The 16,970-nt window shown below is 44.7% G+C and overlaps 1 protein-coding gene across 1 annotated transcript; it reads right to left on the bottom strand.

The window, feature by feature from the left end:
• Nucleotides 1–599: 599 nt before the first annotated feature.
• On the bottom strand, nucleotides 600–15,514 carry mboat2b (membrane bound O-acyltransferase domain containing 2b). The gene is made up of 13 exons (XM_072362693.1): nucleotides 15,320–15,514; nucleotides 10,146–10,291; nucleotides 9,459–9,536; nucleotides 7,847–7,942; nucleotides 7,707–7,762; nucleotides 7,573–7,627; nucleotides 7,317–7,500; nucleotides 5,712–5,904; nucleotides 5,519–5,622; nucleotides 5,367–5,431; nucleotides 5,153–5,285; nucleotides 3,909–4,060; nucleotides 600–2,527 (listed from the first exon to the last, which is right to left on the bottom strand). Exons 1-13 carry the CDS (start codon nucleotides 15,407–15,409, stop codon nucleotides 2,356–2,358), a joined length of 1,524 nt encoding a protein of 507 aa, XP_072218794.1. The 5' UTR covers nucleotides 15,410–15,514; the 3' UTR covers nucleotides 600–2,355.
• Nucleotides 15,515–16,970: the final 1,456 nt, after the last annotated feature.

Genomic DNA, 16,970 nt, shown 5'->3' with positions numbered 1-16,970 from the left:
CTACTGTCCAAATGTAAACAAGATTTTGGGCTAAAACCGAACACTTTTGTTTTTCTAAACTGAACATTTTAACTGACTCCAACTGTAATGTTCATGTGTGGAAAGAAAAACTAAAGTTCAAGGTTCAACGTCAGAATATGCACCAATTTACCCTTAGTTTACATGTTAGTAGCAGCCATGATAGTACTGGTGCTAATGTTGCTAACAGGGCTTTTTACATGTCTGCTCGTAATTGTACAACTTCTGTGCAACTGTACTGAGGAATGGAGGCATCAGAATGCGTTATGGGTTATGATACATAATATAAATATATACATAATATATATGGGTTACGATACTACATAAAGCTTCTTTGTCCACTGTGAAAAGCAGGAAGCGGGCTGTCAGTTATGTGAACATGGTTTTACTTTGCATCTTTGATATGATTGCTTTTGGGAACGGGGAAAGAAAAAACCAACACGGCTTTTTAAAAATACCCATGTTAGTGTTAAATTAGCCTCAGGGACTATATCTGTGCTTTCATTACATGATGATCTTGTGTATTTATGTAAAACCTATTAAACATTTAAGTAAAGTTTCACAAAATATAAAAAATCCAGTGTTTATTCACTTCATTTAAAGAAACAAGACATGAAGTCCAGCCAAACATATCAAACCTACAGACAGCTCATGGTATAATTAGCAGTCTCACCTCTTAGTCATGTGTCACAAAAGTAGCCCGACACTGCTCATACAAACGTGGTAAAACACAGCTTTATCAAAGAAAAAATAATAACACCACAAACACGAGGCACAAACACTGATGGGAAGAACAGCAAAGGGTCAGAGTCATGTAATACGAACAGTTGTTGAGAGCAGAAACTGATTTAAATTGAGTAAATGAAACTGAAACATGGGGCTTGTCTGAAAATCAGATTTAGAGCTGCTAGAAAGCAGCTGTTCTGTTTGCTAACCTGCGTCAACCACAACATTAGCCAACTGAAATCTGTAAGCTTCATCAAGCTGTTAGCTAAACAGAAACTTTAGATTAGGCCAAACAGCTTCAGTTAAAGTTTCCATGTGAAAGCTACAACAAATCTTTTTAGCTAAACCAAACTGCTAGCTAAACCTAACCGTGAGCTAGCTAACGTGAACTGTTCACAGCAAGGTTTTTGCAGGTTTTTCTTTCACTGGTGATTTTTCAAATTTCAGGGTTTCTTTTGCTTCTGCAACATTTCAGAAAAAAAAGTCAAAATTACACACATGGGTGATTAGTTTCTGCTGAGTCACTGTATTCCTGTTAATTCTGCATTTTTCTCTTGAACAACCTTCTATCCTAGCTTACGCCCATGTCTAATTTCACAGACATTGTTTTAAACTGGTAATCAGTCCTTTTTCATCTGCTGTTTTCCTAATGTAGATGTATGCAAATGATGTTTAATGATATAAACTAATTGAAATACAAAGAGCACTTGTCCAGATGTAAGTATGCAGAATGCTATCTTGGGTCATTTCATTAGTGTCTCACCTTCAAACTGACAGTTAGATTAGATAAACACCCATGATGTTGTCTGCCTTCATTATTAGACTTAAAACCTAAACCTAACCGTTAAACCCTTTCATAAACTTCCGCTCACGGAGGAGAAATGTAATCTGAGCTACATTTCACTTTTCATGGGGAAATTTCACTGAAAATAAAAAAAAATGGCGTTTTCTTCTTGGAATGAAATGACATCAACATGAACTTTAATCAAAACCGACATCTACAAATGTAAACACATCTAGAAACACTTAACACTTCTCCTGCAAAGCAGCATTTTTCTTTTTCTTGTACAAACCAGAACAACTAAGGCGACTGAGTGAAAGGACTATTGGCACTTTCTCCAAAACTACCTTCATCTCTTAATACTGTGACGCTGTGTTTTAACCAGCCTGACTTTTATTCACACAACTCTTTTATATTTATTTAGTTTTTCCTTCTATCCCTTCAGATAAGTGGTGTTTCATTCATTCATATACTTCTTTCTTACAGTCAGCAGGACATGAAAGAGTATGGAGTCAGTAGTTTAACACCATGGCAGTTTGGGCAGTCTGTACTGATCGCACACAGCTGCTCCATAGAAACTAACATTATGTATTTATATTCTCCAACGCTGCAGGTTCGTCTGAATCTGCCAGCTGGCAGTTCTGGCAGTTGGGCTCCCTTATAAAGACAACACAACCCAGGGATCTCCTGCTCAATCCAAATAATACAGTTTTGGCCATTTTGTTTCTGAACCCAGCCCAGCAGCAAAGTCCCTGGGCCTGTTTGGTTCCTCATCCTGTTACACAAGTCCATGGGATGATGTTGTGCACGAATACTCTCTGTCCTGCGTTTCATGTAGTTTTTTCCTTCTGGTTGTACGTGCTTTCCACAGCCTCAAGGGGGGTCTGAAGTTGATGGGGCTGGCGGCTCTTCTGCTGGTCTTTGAGGCGTAGATGTCTCGGTTTGACGGGTAACGCCACAGCCAGAAGAACACAGCCGATGTGGAGGCAGAAGCACCAGGACCTGCAGGGGGTGGAAAAGTACCGGAGTTCAGGGTCAGCGATCAGTGTTCCTCACAAACATCAACTGTGACCTCTAACTGTACCCTGCTAGCTATCAACTAAAACAATAATCACTAAAGATATATCGAACCTGTATCTAATCTAAAGTCTAAATGAGTCAAAGTTAAACCCAAGACTGGCTAATAATACATTTAACTTGATTTAAACCAAACAAAAAATGTTTTTTCAGCTGCATAAAGGGGAACTCCGGTATTTTTAAACCTTATTTCTGGCATGAAATACGTTCATCTGCTCACTGAGAACAGTTTGGTGAAAGTCGGCGTCCTTCAGAAGATATTTAGATAACTGGAGATCCATATAACGGAGTGAACGGGGCTTAGAGGATGCAGCCTCTAAATAAGGCATTATCTGTCTTTATTTCACCAATACTTTAAGAAGAATGAATGAACGAACGTGTGCTATAGCTCTGTTAGCTCATAGCTGCTGTTAGCTCATAGCTCTGTTAGCTCATAGCTCTGTTAGCTCATAGCTCTGTTAGCTCATAGCTGCTGTTAGCTCATAGCTCTGTTAGCTCATAGCTGCGTTAGCTCATAGCTCTGTTAGCTCATAGCTGCGTTAGCTCATAGCTCTGTTAGCTCATAGCTCTGTTAGCTCATAGCTCTGTTAGCTCATAGCTGCTGTTATGTGGCTACTTGCAGCTATAGGAGAGCTAACGGAGGGATTTCTACACAGGCACTCTACTGGGACCCCTTCATCCACACGCCCCCCTGCAGCACAGTTTATTCACTCCGGTAAGAACGTCCATCTTACTCAAAGTCTTCGTTCACGTTGTCAAAATCTGATAAATATCCTGCCATGTTGCACAAAACTATCAGCAGCAAACTCTGTGTGAAGTTAGCCGACTGTCACAGAGCACGGAGTGAATAAACTGTGCTGCAGGGGGGCGTGTGGATGAAGTGGGCCCAGTAGAGTGCCTGTGTAGAAATCCCTCCGTTAGCTCTCCTATAGCTGCAAGTAGCCACATAACAGCAGCTATGAGCTAACAGAGCTATGAGCTAACAGAGCTATAGCACACGTTCATTCATTCATTCTTCTTAAAGTATTGGTGAAATAAAGACAGATAATGCCTTATTTAGAGGCTGCATCCTCTAAGCCCCGTTCACTCCGTTATATGGATCTCCAGTTATCTAAATATCTTCAGAAGGACGCCGACTTTCACCAAACTGTTCTCAGTGAGCAGATGAACGTATTTCATGCCAGAAATAAGGTTTAAAAATAGCGGAGTTCCCCTTTAAAGACTGAACCTGGACGCAACCCAAATGGATGTTACTGACACAGCAGTGAACCAAATTACCAGAGATAAACCTGACTGATATACTGACCTGTAAAACTTTAATGATGGACCTACAGACAGCAGGACAAAAGGCACCACTGTGTAGCAGATGGCGATCTGAGTGGCTGCCCACGTGATGACATCATAGACCAGTTTGTGTGTCGCAGATTGCAGGAAGTATGGCCGAACGTTGTGTCTGACCTATGCGAACAAAGCATGTATCATTACTTTCTATAGTTACAACACTCTTAAAGTCACTAATGAATGATGCTGCCTGTAATTGACCTTTTTGATCTAACTGATCAGTCACAACCACTGGACCTCTGTGGGTTTATCTGGCACCAAACCTTCAGTAGTGGATACTACAACTCCTGGAAGCTGCAAGGTCGGGCGTCTATGGTTCTGACTTGTTTGTGAAACACATCCCACAGATACTCATTGTGATTGAGAGGTGAAGACTTTGCAGGACAAATCAACGCCTGAAACACATCGTCTTGGATTGAATAACATGGGAAAGTCTTTGCTCCCCACAGGCATCAATGGCCAGTTCACCAGGTTTCCTTCCTTGGGCCACTTTGGATAGTGTAGTGGCTGATTGCCACCTTTCATGTGGGTGACTTGGGTTCAAATCCCCTGCATGAAAGGTATTACCTCCAGTGGGGGTCCCTAGGCAAGGCCCCCTTACCCTATCTGCCTATCTGTAAGTTGCATTGGATAAAAGCATCTGCTAAATGCATAAACATAAACACTTTGGGTACATCCTAACCACTGCAGACCATGAATATCTGACTAGAGCTGCAGTTATGGAGATGCTGAACCAAGCTTTTACCATCACAGTTTGGTTCCTGTCTCAGTCTCTCAAATCCTTAAGCTAGCTCATGTTTTTCTGCTTCCAATACAACTTCAAGAACAGCTTGCTGCTTACACATCCCATTCAAGACAATCGATCTGTTCACACTGGATAGTGTATCATTGCCACCTTCCATGTGGGAGACCTGGGTTTAAATCCCCTGCATGAAAGGTATTACCTCCAGTAGGGGTCCTTAGGCAAGACCCCCTTACCCTACCTTCCTACCTCTGACAGAGTTGGACTAGTGGGTTCCTTCTATGGAGTTTATTGCTAGCTTTTATATAGCTTGTTATATCTTCATTTGTAAGTCACTTTGGATAAAAGCGTCTGATAAATGCATGAACAATGTAAACAATGTAAACTTCAATTCTCAGTGCTCGTTAGCATGAATATACCCCAGCTAGCCTCCTAAACTGAGCTAACAGTTTGGTGGAGCAGCTCACCGCTCTGGCAGCCAGCGTGATGACGATTCCGGTGAGGAAGGTGAGGTAGTACCCTGGATAGGCTCCGTGCCACATGGCTGACAGGATGAAGGTGGCTGCTGTTGGGTGGTAGGGACATCGCTCATAACACACCCTGTTTATCACACGGAAACAGCGGGTTACAGGAAAAATGCTCACTCACTTCACGGAAAGGGTCATAAATCTTTGGACTGACCTTTTGAGCCAGTGTGCCGTCTGGATGTTCCAGTTGTCCAGGAAAACTTTGAAGCTGGTGGCAAACTGGTAAGATCAGAGACTGATCAGACTGACTGCAGATCAGATGTTGCCACATTAAATAAATGCATTTAACTTCCTGACGATACTGACCTCAATGTTGAGGATCCTCAGGTTAGAGATGAGGTCCCAGCGAGGCGAGCCGTCACAGTTGTAGCCATTGAAACCGAAGCCTGCGGCATTGTTGATGGCATCAGCTGTTCAAATGAGACAGACTTAGGTCAGACTTTTAAAGGAACTGCTTAGAAACTACTGACAGAAGAAAAGACGGAGCAGATCCACCCACCGAGCGTCCACACAAAGTAGTACTTGGGTCTGGTGGTCAGCATGGACAGATACAGGTAGACCACCTGAGCATAGAATGGCGTGTTGGCGATGAAGTCATCGTCAATGTTTCGTTCCACAGGAAAAACCTTACACACCGACAGGAAGACCAGGAGGCAGAAGAAGGAGGTGGCCACTTTCCGAACAACCTCCATCTGAGGAAACATTTAGTTTAGTTTCTCCTGCTGTTGAGTTCATACTTTAATTTGCTCACTACAAACCCAACATAAGTCTCCTCAAAATTAAACGTGATGATTGATCTTATGGGGAAAATGTGCTTAGATATTGGTTTTCTGTCCAAGAGAAGCCAGAACATCTGGATTGGCCCCTGGTGGCTAGAAGAGGAATTGCTCCATGCTGGCACACAAACTACACATTTTTCTTAAATCAGTTTCCTATGAAATTAAGTTCTTTTTATCAAGTGTTTGTTCGTGTTTGTCTGAAGTTATTTATTGAGTCAGAACCAGAAGGAGGTTAAATGTTTATTTTGCCCCCTAGTGGTCAGTTGTGGGATAGCTCATCTGTCAAATGTGACAGATTGGACAAAAGCAAATAAAATAAAGGACAGAGCCAAGGAAGAGCAGTGTTGTTTAAAATCTAATATAATATACAATCATTGTAAATATCTAACTTTTTTGAGCTACTTAAATCGATAAAGTATTTTTCTATTCTATTCTGCTGTTAGTTTTACTAACACTGTGAGGACTTCCTCCAGAGTTCCCCCATATGGTTAAATCTCAATAAGGTAAATCATAAATTCTTATTTTGATGATACTTTTGTAAATAAGACGACATCTCATTTTCATCAAAATGTTCAGCTATTTTAGGAGATTACTGTTATATCTCTTGGAATTATCTTATTAAATTAAATTGGAATTAGTTTTGACTTTTGGTGGTTCTAACTGTTATACTTTTAAAATTATTTTAAATAACTAACCGCACATTTTTCCACAAAAATTTTAAATCTTTCTGTTGTTTTTAACCTTTCAACTTCTTCAACTAAGACTTCTGCAGTTTTTGCCAACAGGTTTAAATTATTCTTTATTTTCACCTTCAAACTGCTTCAACCAGGATTTCAGCAACTTGCTTTCAGTTAAACTTTCACTACTTTTAGATTAAGAAATGTCACATTTTAGAAATGTCAAGACTTTTCACTTATTATCTGCTTGAAATCCTTTTGTTGTTTTTAACCCTTCAGCTTTTCTTTGCTGACAGTTACTCCAGCACCTTTGAATTGTTCCACTATTGTCTTTTTCATCTCCCTGAAAATAAGTCAAAACATCTGGACCCCCCCCCCCGGTGGCTATAGTTCATGAGCTCCATGTTTTTTCCTATTAACAGAGGAAATCCATGGACTCAGTCATTCTTTCTCAAATGGGGTTCCTATGAAATTAAGTTCTTTTTATCAGTCGTGTTTGTGATCAGTTCAGTGCAAATGAATCAATCTTTACTCAATCCAACTGATTTCTGTCCGATAAACATGTCGTAAACCAGCCTAATGCAGGTGCTGTAACCCTTATAATAAGTTAAATCCTTCCTGTGGCGCTGACACGGTCATGTGACCTACGTTTGGCGAGGGCTCGCTCTGGTTCAGCTTGCTGCTGGACTTCCTGTCTGCCTCCTGGTCTCTGTGGCGCCGCGGGTCTCCCTCGATGAAGGCGATGTAGTCGTTGAAAGAGCTGGTGGGTCCGGCCAGGATCCCCATGAAGTTGCAGTTATAGCTGAAGTACTCGAGCAGGCTGGGCATCCGCCTGAACAAACACAGATTGGACAGTGGTACCGCTGCTGTTCCTCCAGATGTGATCAGATCACTTTAAACCAACCTGATGGCCAGAATCTTCTGCCCTACAGTCAGATGCTCCTCTTTCCGAGCCATTCCTGTCGGAAAACAGACTGATCGTAACCCACAGGACTCACTATCAAAGCTCCACCTCCAAACTCCACAGTCTCAGCTTACCGTCGTGGATTTCAAACGCCAGGCTGGTGATTTTCTGAGTTATGACCATCATGGGGCTGGAGTGAGAACAATGACACACTGTAAAGCAGGTGTGAACACATTGGAAATGAATGAGGCGTGGCTGTGCAGGTCAGTGTTACCCTGTGAAGTCAGCAGAGTACATGCCGTAGTCGAAGACGTAGACTCGGGTGATCTGACACAGACTGAGATAGCTGAGCGCCACCATGAGGCTGTACCTGCAGCGACATACAGAACCAAGCTGAGGCCAACAGGACGCATCTCTATGTTCAGATCAAGGAAAAAGCAGGTCTTTCTTTGGAGATTAGTTTCAAATTATTCCAAAACTAAGCAATAATAAAACGCTGTTAAAGAATTTTGTTTCACTTTAAAATGTTTAGTTCAGAAAACTGAATTATTTTCAGTTTAGATTCTCCTGAACTCAACATATTTCCTGTTCAGCTTCATTTAATCTGGTAACAAACATCATTTCTACACCTCAGACCTGCAGCATCCCATAAAGTCAGTGAACCTTTTCCCACTTTGTTTCCTTCTGCCAACACTTAAAGCCGTTCTGACTCTGAGGAAACCAGGTGATGCAGAGTTCCAGCTGTTATTTTGTCCCATTCCTCCTTAAACAGGTCTTAAGGTGTGCAGCAGTGCGGGGGGGTGGTTGTTTCTCTGCTGGGGACAGGTCAGGACTGCAGGCAGCCAGTCCAGCACCCGTACCTCTTCTTCCTCAGCCAGGCCTTTGGACTGTGGCAGAATGTGGTTTTCCATGGTCTGCTTGAACAATGCTGGGACGTCCCAGGAAAAGATGTGGCCCTGAAGGCAGCATATGTTGCTGTAAAATCTCAGTGAGCTTTTCTGCATTAATGCTGCCGTCACAGAAGTGGAAATGAGCTTTGCCCCCTGATCCAACCCCATACCATCACAGAGCCTGGCTGCAGGGACTGGCTGCTGACAGCAGGCTGGATGCTGCTTTTGCTCTTTGCTCCATTTCTTCCACCAAAGATGTGGAATACTGATGGGTCTGACCACAGCACACGTTTCCACCGTGTGACGGTCCATCCCAGACGCCTCCGAGCCCAGAGAAGTGGACGAGGTTAACATCAGGCTTCTTTCCTGCACAGTAAAGCTTGTGAATGGAACTCTGTATTGTGGTGCTGGACAAAGGTTTCCACAGTAATCCCTTGTCCATGTGCTGCTATCAGCTGCTGATGAAGGACGGTTCTTGATGCAGCGTCTGAGGGGTCAGAGGTCACGGGGTCCAGCTTAGGCTTGCTCCCTCGTCCTTTACACTGAAACTCCTCCAGGTTCCCTGAATGCTTTAATGATATTCTGCTCTGTAGAGGCAGAAATATGCAGATCCCTTCCAGTCTTTCTCTGAGGAACTTTGTTTTTAAACCGAACCGAATCATGGTTACAGTCAGCTGTGTTGAAATAATTCTTTCTGCCTCACATTCAGCCCTAAATTGACCCATCCGACTTTTTCTGGGATGTGTTGCAGGTCTGAATGTAAAACTGGATGTTTATAGACTGTCTGCAGTGAGATAAAAGTCAAAGTAAATGTAAGATTAACTCATTTTTTAATTCCTCAAACTGTCCCAACGTTTCCTGATTTCAGGTAAATTTGAATCATCAGCTGAACTGAGGATGATGAAAGTTCATATTCATGGACTCCAGATCATTTCATGGATCCTTCAGACATCAAACCTTCAAACTCTGATCTGTAGAAATGGGAATGGAGCTCACTTGTGCATGTGCTCGACTCCGGTCAGGATCATGATGCCGTAGGTGAGTCCACTCTGAACCAGGAAGTGAAGCGCATACCTGCAGAAGGAAGGAGAGGAGAGTCAAACACCAACAGGCCGGAACTCGTTATCATTACCTCTGACTTCTTCTTCAGGTTTTACTTTTATTTCTATTGGAAGTCTGAACTTCTGAGAGCACCAGGTGAAGAGTTATATTTGTGTTCCACTCCTGGTGAAATCTGGGCTAAAAGCAAATGTTTAGTCATTATTTTCAAAAGGGGTCTAATTTAAACTTTTAAAGCACTTTTAGCCCAGTTTTAGGTCTACAGATCTCAGCCGGACCCTAACCCTAATCCATGAAACATCGTCCATAAAATCAACTGAAACTGAAACCCAGAGGAGTAGAAGAGAAGCCCAGAGTGACAGGAGTTCCTCTCTGTTCCTTCATCATAAGGCTCCTAAAAGAGGGATCAGAGCCAGCTGCTGTACAGATGTGGCTGAAAAGCAGCTGTTGTTCTGTGATATTTTGACCTAAACAAGTCACAGAAGTTTCATGAAAACTGTGCCGACCTCTGAAGAAAAGACTTTAATCTGTTGGTGTGTTTAAACATCCTGTAAAGATGAAACAGGTCAGAAAGTGTTTGAGATGAACAACTCTGGAACAGATCTGACTCTTCAGCAGTCTTACCAGCCGAAGCAGAACAGAGCGAAGTAGAGTCCCAGCACAGTCGCCACCACATGTCTGACGAAGGGACTGGTTTTACTGGGATGGAGGAAGAGACGAAACCAGAAGGCTGAGATCAACGCGCAGAGCTGACAGACCACGAAGTTCACCTGCAGACAGAGGAAGAGGAGTTAGAGCACCCTGATGCTTCATCTGAACACATTTTACTCACAGCTCTCATCCACTCTGACCCTCTCAGTTACATTTATCACATTAAAGACGTTAAAACCCTCTGAGAGTCAAATTCAGCACCATCACTCAGGAAGAAGGGTGACTGATGCCATCACTGTTTCACAACAATCTGTCACAGCATCAGGATGCTTCAGCTCCGTCAGTTTGAGGAGATTTAACAAAGATTCAAAGCCTCCATATTCTGTAAAACTCCTTCTTCCTGCTCCTGACAGAGACTGCAGACAGAGACTGCAGACAGAGACTGCAGACAGAGCGCTAACAGTAAAGGAGGAGGATCACAGAGCTGGTTAACAACAGATGGTGGAATCCTGGACCTGGCTGCAGGAACAGCTCTAACAGCTCTCTGTTCAGCTTTAAGACTATCCGGGCAGACAGAGACTGCAGACAGAGCGCTAACAGTAAAGGAGGAGGATCACAGAGCTGGTTAACAACAGATGGTGGAATCCTGGACCTGGCTGCAGGAACAGCTCTAACAGCTCTCTGCTCAGCTTTAAGACTATCCGGGCAGACAGAGACTGCAGACAGAGCGCTAACAGTAAAGGAGGAGGATCACAGAGCTGGTTAACAACAGATGGTGGAATCCTGGACCTGGCTGCAGGAACAACTCTAACAGCTCTCTGCTCAGCTTTAAGACTATCCGGGCAGACAGAGACTGCAGACAGAGCGCTAACAGTAAAGGAGGAGGATCACAGAGCTGGTTAACAACAGATGGTGGAATCCTGGACCTGGCTGCAGGAACAGCTCTAACAGCTCTCTGCTCAGCTTTAAGACTATCCGGGCAGACAGAGACTGCAGACAGAGCGCTAACAGGAAAGGAGGAGGATCACAGAGCTGGTTAACAACAGATGGTGGAATCCTGGACCTGGCTGCAGGAACAACTCTAACAGCTCTCTGTTCAGCTTTAAGACTATCCGGGCAGACAGAGACTGCAGACAGAGCGCTAACAGTAAAGGAGGAGGATCACAGAGCTGGTTAACAACAGATGGTGGAATCCTGGACCTGGCTGCAGGAACAGCTCTAACAGCTCTCTGCTCAGCTTTAAGACTATCCGGGCAGACAGAGACTGCAGACAGAGCGCTGACAGTAAAGGAGGAGGATCACAGAGCTGGTTAACAACAGATGGTGGAATCCTGGCTGCAGGAACAACTCTAACAGCTCTCTGCTCAGCTTTAAGACTATCCGGGCAGACAGAGACTGCAGACAGAGCGCTAACAGTAAAGGAGGAGGATCACAGAGCTGGTTAACAACAGATGGTGGAATCCTGGGAGAGTTCACCTGAGTTACCTGCTGACGCTGTGTGTGACATCATCAGCTGAGTTGTTGCTAAGCAACAGAAACAACAGCCCAACCACTGATGGAGACCTCTGAAGGTTCCTACCTTCCTCTCTGCTGCACTTCAGCTGGTTTATATTTTATTTTGTTCTCTGTAACAGCAGCTGATCTTTAATAATAATTAATACTGCAGGGATATAATTTACCTTCAGGGATTAATAAAATAAAATGATTAAAACTGAACTGATGGTGAATCACCACAAATAAAGAGAAGATTGTGTCCTTGAATGTCCAACAAAGACTGAAATTATGCAACATTTTGTGGTTTTCAGCTCAGACTGATGGCTCAGAACCAAAGAACAGAAGCTTGGGTCTCATCATCTGATTCAAAGAGACAGAAAACACTGAGGATGAGGAGGTTCTTCATCACCCTGCAGCGCTGCGTTCAGGAGCATCCGATCCGGCTAGAATCTGAGGCGCTGATGTGTGCGTTATGAATAATAAACGCTGTGTAAACTGAGCGATTACTCATCAGACGCTCGGCCCGGGTCCTCTGAGGTAGAGGTCCAAACCCGAGAGGAACCAGCAGGTGGAACCGAGACGGTTCAAACCTGAGCCGTCTGTCTCTGCTGCAGAACACCTGGGGACAAGCCTCATGGGCCACCTGATCCACCAGAATCCTGCCTGGCTGTCAGCCAATCAGAGCGCAGCAGCGTCGACCTGTGGCACAGCAGGTGGTATCACCCGAGTGAAGCTGAGATGAGTACCTGCTGAAACTGATCCAGGATCTTTCTCAGCCTCGATTTGACTTGTTTCTGCATTAATGGACAGTTTGAGCTTCTGTTGCTTTCTGGTCTTTCATCACTTTGAAGGAAATAACCAAATAAAACCAGCTGAGTCTGGCAAACTGAGACAGAATAAAGTAGAAACTGAACTCAGATCAGGACTGAAAGACAAACACAGGAACAGAACCGAGGCAGAACCAGACTGAGACTAAAACTAAACTAAAGACCTGACCTGCAACAACGTTTAAGGCTTCTTCTTCTTCTTCTGCAGTTTTATGGCAGTCAGCTGATCTGTTTTAACTAAACAAACCAGAACTTTTTCTGCTCAGCTGCCACATAAATATCAGGGAATAACACCTCCACCTGATCAATGAATTAGCTGATTGATTGCTCAGTGAACTGAAACCTCCATGTCTGTCTGTAAACTGGTAAAACTGGGACTTGTTGTAAGTTCTGTGACGGTTCTGCCCATCCGAACCCAATCAGATCCAGACTGTGTAAAGCTGTAACTGCTGCTATGAGAGGAAATGAGAATAAATCTCTCAGTGACATCATGCTAACACCTTTTAACACTTCCTCACTTCCTGACTCACAATTAGTTTCCTTCGCTGTGCATCAATGATCTGAGGGAAAAATATAACTGTAAAAAGCTGAGTTAACTGATATAAACCGAGGCTTCTTCCAGTGACAGACAAGAAGAGACAAAGACTACAGACTGATTTACTTTCATTAAAATATTCTAATTTACTCTGACGCTGGGCTCAAACCACCAAAGTCCTGAAAACACTGAGATTTCAAGCTAACTTAGTTCAAAGCTTCGTGGAACAGTTGATGAAGGAAATCTGCCTTAAATCTGTTTTAGAAGTGATTTATGATGTAAAAACTCCTTCTTCCTGCTCCTGGGAGCAAATATCAGGGCGTCTGAAGTGTAAAACTCCCCAAAAACACAACCCTGGGATTGATTTAGTTCCCTTTGTTTGAAAGTTTAATATATCCAAAATGTTTAAACGCAGTAATTAACGGTTCACATGCATTACTACGAGTTACGCTGTGCACATCTCCGGCTTGGTCCATCTGCTGCTAACTCACAGCTAACTGCTAACCTACAGCTAACTGCTAACTCACAGCTAACTGCTAACTTATGGCTAACTGCTAACCTACAGCTAACTGCTAACTTACAGCTAGCTGCTAACTTACAGCTAGCTGCTAACCTACAGCTAACTGCTAACTTACAGCTAACTGCTAACTTACAGCTAGCTGCTAACTTACAGCTAGCTGCTAACCTACAGCTAACTGCTAACTTACAGCTAACTGCTAACTTATGGCTAACTGCTAACTTACAGCTAGCTGCTAACTTACAGCTAACTGCTAACTCACAGCTAACTACTAACTTACAGCTAACTGCTAACTCACAGCTAACTGCTAATTTACAGCTAGCTGCTAACTTACAGCTAGCTGCTAACTTACAGCTAACTGCTAACTCACAGCTAACTACTAACTTACAGCTAACTGCTAACTCACAGCTAACTACTAACTTACAGCTAGCTGCTAACTTACAGCTACATTCTAAACCGTTTCCCTCTGGGATCAATAGAGGAACTATTTATAGCGAACAGAGACGTTCAAAGAACTGTTCGCCTGATTTCGTTCTATGTGGAGAACAGAAATGAGCCGTGAGGAGGAGTTTGAAAGAACTTCAGAGCGTAACCACAGTTAGAGTCACGGTGAGGCCTTCAGTTTTTACCATTTAGACTCCTGATTATTACTTAAAAGGGCAGCAAATGAATGTAAGAGGATAGACTTTGGTGTCCAGGAACAGATAAAATACTGTTCAGGGTTTCTTACACATGAGCAGTTGGTTCGACTTCACTCACAAGTTGCTTTATGACCAGGAGCTGAAAGAAAGGAAAATACTCCTGAACGACACAATTATCCATTCAGGACACACTTCCTGATCCACTCGGTTCTCTGAGACATGAACCCCAGTTTTAAGGTTCAGTGAAGACGGTAAATAACCGTTTTTTGATCGTTTCTTTAAGGTTATAATCGCAGCCTGACGCTGTGTTTGAACCCGTCAGATTCAGAGATGATGTGACAGCAGCTCCAACAGCTCAGGGGCCAGGGCCCCACGGTGGGCCCCACCGGGCTCAGGGGCCAGGGCCTCACGGTGGGCCCCACCGGGCTCAGGGGCCAGGGCCTCACGGTGGGCCCCACCGGGCTCAGGGGCCAGGGCCTCACGGTGGGCCCCACCGGGCTCAGGGGCCAGGGCCTCACGGTGGGCCCCACCGGGCTCAGGGGCCAGGGCCTCACGGTGGGCCCCACCGGGCTCAGGGGCCAGGGCCTCACAGTGGGCTCCAACAGCTCAGGGGCCAGGGCCTGACGGTGGGCCCCACCGGGCTCAGGGGCCAGGGCCCTGCTGCTGATCTGGAGGTCATGACATCATCACAGGAGGCAGTTTCACTGCTTTGGTTTAGCTGTGCAGCAGAAAAACTTAAAGTATAAAATAAACCCCTCGATGTGTTTCTGTTTCATTATTCCACCGAACCGAGGTTTGATCAGAGCTGTCTGATAAAACATGATAAGCTGTGGTGATGGATGAGCTTCCCTCCTCCTCCTCCTCGGTCCTGATGATGAAGCAGACCATCATCAGCCCGCAGATGTCTGTAAACCTGCCGCAGATACTCTCAGAGGTTGAATCCGCACAAAGACGCGCAGACACACACAGAAGCAGCCTCTCACCACAGAGCTGGGCTCCACACCAGGCCTCCGTCCATGTCGGACGGACCGCCGTGTTTATGTGTCCCCGCCCCGGAACTCCGGAGCGGCCGCTGCCGCGCTCCGAGGCTCGGCCCCGGTTTGATGCAGGGGGAGATGCCCGGCAGTTCTTACCTGGTCCAGCGGCAGGTTGATGATCTCGCTGACCGGCTGCAGGAGGCTGGAGCCGGTGCAGGCCGTGGATCGGGCGCTTTCGTCGGCCATGGCTCCGGCTGTGCCGCTCGTGTATCCGGCTGCAGCAGCTGAAAGGCGGCGGCGGAGGCTCCGTGATCCGCCGGGAGTCTGGTAGTCTGTCTGTCTGTCTCCCCCTCCTCCCTCTGATTCCCCCTCTTTCTCCTCCCCCTCATCCATCTTTAGGTCCCTCCTCCCTCTTTCACTCTCTCTGTTCTCCCCCTGAACCCCCCCCCCCCCCCCCCCCCCCTCTCCTTTGGTTTTCTGACGGTTGGATGTTGGACATAATATCGGTTTAATGGATGAACAACACTTTGATCTTCAGCTCTGAGCTGGGATTACAGGTGCATCATCATCATCATCATCATCATCATCATCATCATCATCATCATCATCATCATCATCATCATCATCATCATCATCATCACAACAGTCCAGGGACAACAGGGACCTGTGATTTAAAGGTGGTGTTCAGTTGGTTCAGGGAGCAGCAGCTCAGCTACATCCTGACCCTGAGTCCTGATGATCTGGAGTCCATAAATATGAACTTTCATCATCCTCAGTTCACCTGGATGGATTCAAATTTACCTGAAATCAGGAAACGTTGGGACAGTTTGAGGAATTAAAAAAAAGAAATGAGTTAATCTTACATTTACTTTGACTTTTATCTCACTGCAGACAGTCTATAAACATCCAGTTTTACATTCAGACCTGCAACACATCCCAGAAAAAGTCGGATGGGTCAATTTAGGGCTGAATGTGAGGCAGAAAGAATTATTTCAACACAGCTGACTGTAACCATGATTCGGTTCGGTTTAAAACAAAGTTCCTCAGAGGAAGACTGGAAGGGATCTGCATATTTCTGCCTCTACAGAGCAGAATATCATTAAAGCATTCAGGGAACCTGGAGGAGTTTCAGTGTAAAGGACTGAAGCCTGCTGTCAGCAACCAGTCCCTGCAGCCAGGCTCTGTGATGGTATGGGGTTGGATCAGGGGGCAAAGCTCATTTCCACTTCTGTGACAGCAGCATTAATGCAGAAAAGCTCACTGAGATTTTACAGCAACATATGCTGCCTTCAAGGCCACATCTTTTCCTGGGACGTCCCAGCATTGTTCAAGCAGACCATGGAAAACCACATTCTGCCACCTTCCAAAGGCCTGGCTGAGGAAGAAGAGGTACGGGTGCTGGACTGGCTGCCTGCAGTCCTGACCTGTCCCCAGCAGAGAAACAACCACCCCCCCGCACTGCTGCACACCTTAAGACCTGTTTAAGGAGGAATGGGACAAAATAACAGCTGGAACTCTGCATCACCTGGTTTCCTCAGAGTCAGAACGGCTTTAAGTGTTGGCAGAAGGAAACAAAGTGGGAAAAGGTTCACTGACTTTATGGGATGCTGCAGGTCTGAGGTGTAGAAATGATGTTTGTTACCAGATTAAATGAAGCTGAACAGGAAACATGTTGAGTTCAGGAAATAAAAGTCAAACCTTACAGGGTGGTCATGAAAATAAGAGACAGAAGCAACTGAACAGCAGAAGAAGAAGAAGAAGAAGAAGAAACAACGGAGAGTTTCAGAATCAGAGTCATTGATGATTC

The sequence above is a fragment of the Leuresthes tenuis genome, unplaced genomic scaffold, assembly GCF_036924035.1.
Source record: "Leuresthes tenuis unplaced genomic scaffold, fLeuTen1.0.hap1 SCAF_13, whole genome shotgun sequence".
Taxonomy (NCBI): domain Eukaryota; kingdom Metazoa; phylum Chordata; class Actinopteri; order Atheriniformes; family Atherinopsidae; genus Leuresthes; species Leuresthes tenuis.
The sequence above is the reverse complement of the archived record's forward strand: the minus strand, read 5'-3'. Positions and strand labels throughout refer to the sequence as shown.

Excerpts from the sequence above, each read along its gene's own strand:
- mboat2b (XM_072362693.1), bottom strand. The coding sequence starts at position 15,409 with ATGGCCGACGAAAGCGCCCGATCCACGGCCTGCACCGGCTCCAGCCTC. Across the intron at positions 5,623-5,711 it reads CTACTTTGTGTGGACGCTCG|CTGATGCCATCAACAATGCC; the intron begins GTGGGTGGATCT and ends TCATTTGAACAG. Across the intron at positions 5,432-5,518 it reads TGAGGATCCTCAACATTGAG|TTTGCCACCAGCTTCAAAGT; the intron begins GTCAGTATCGTC and ends TGATCTTACCAG.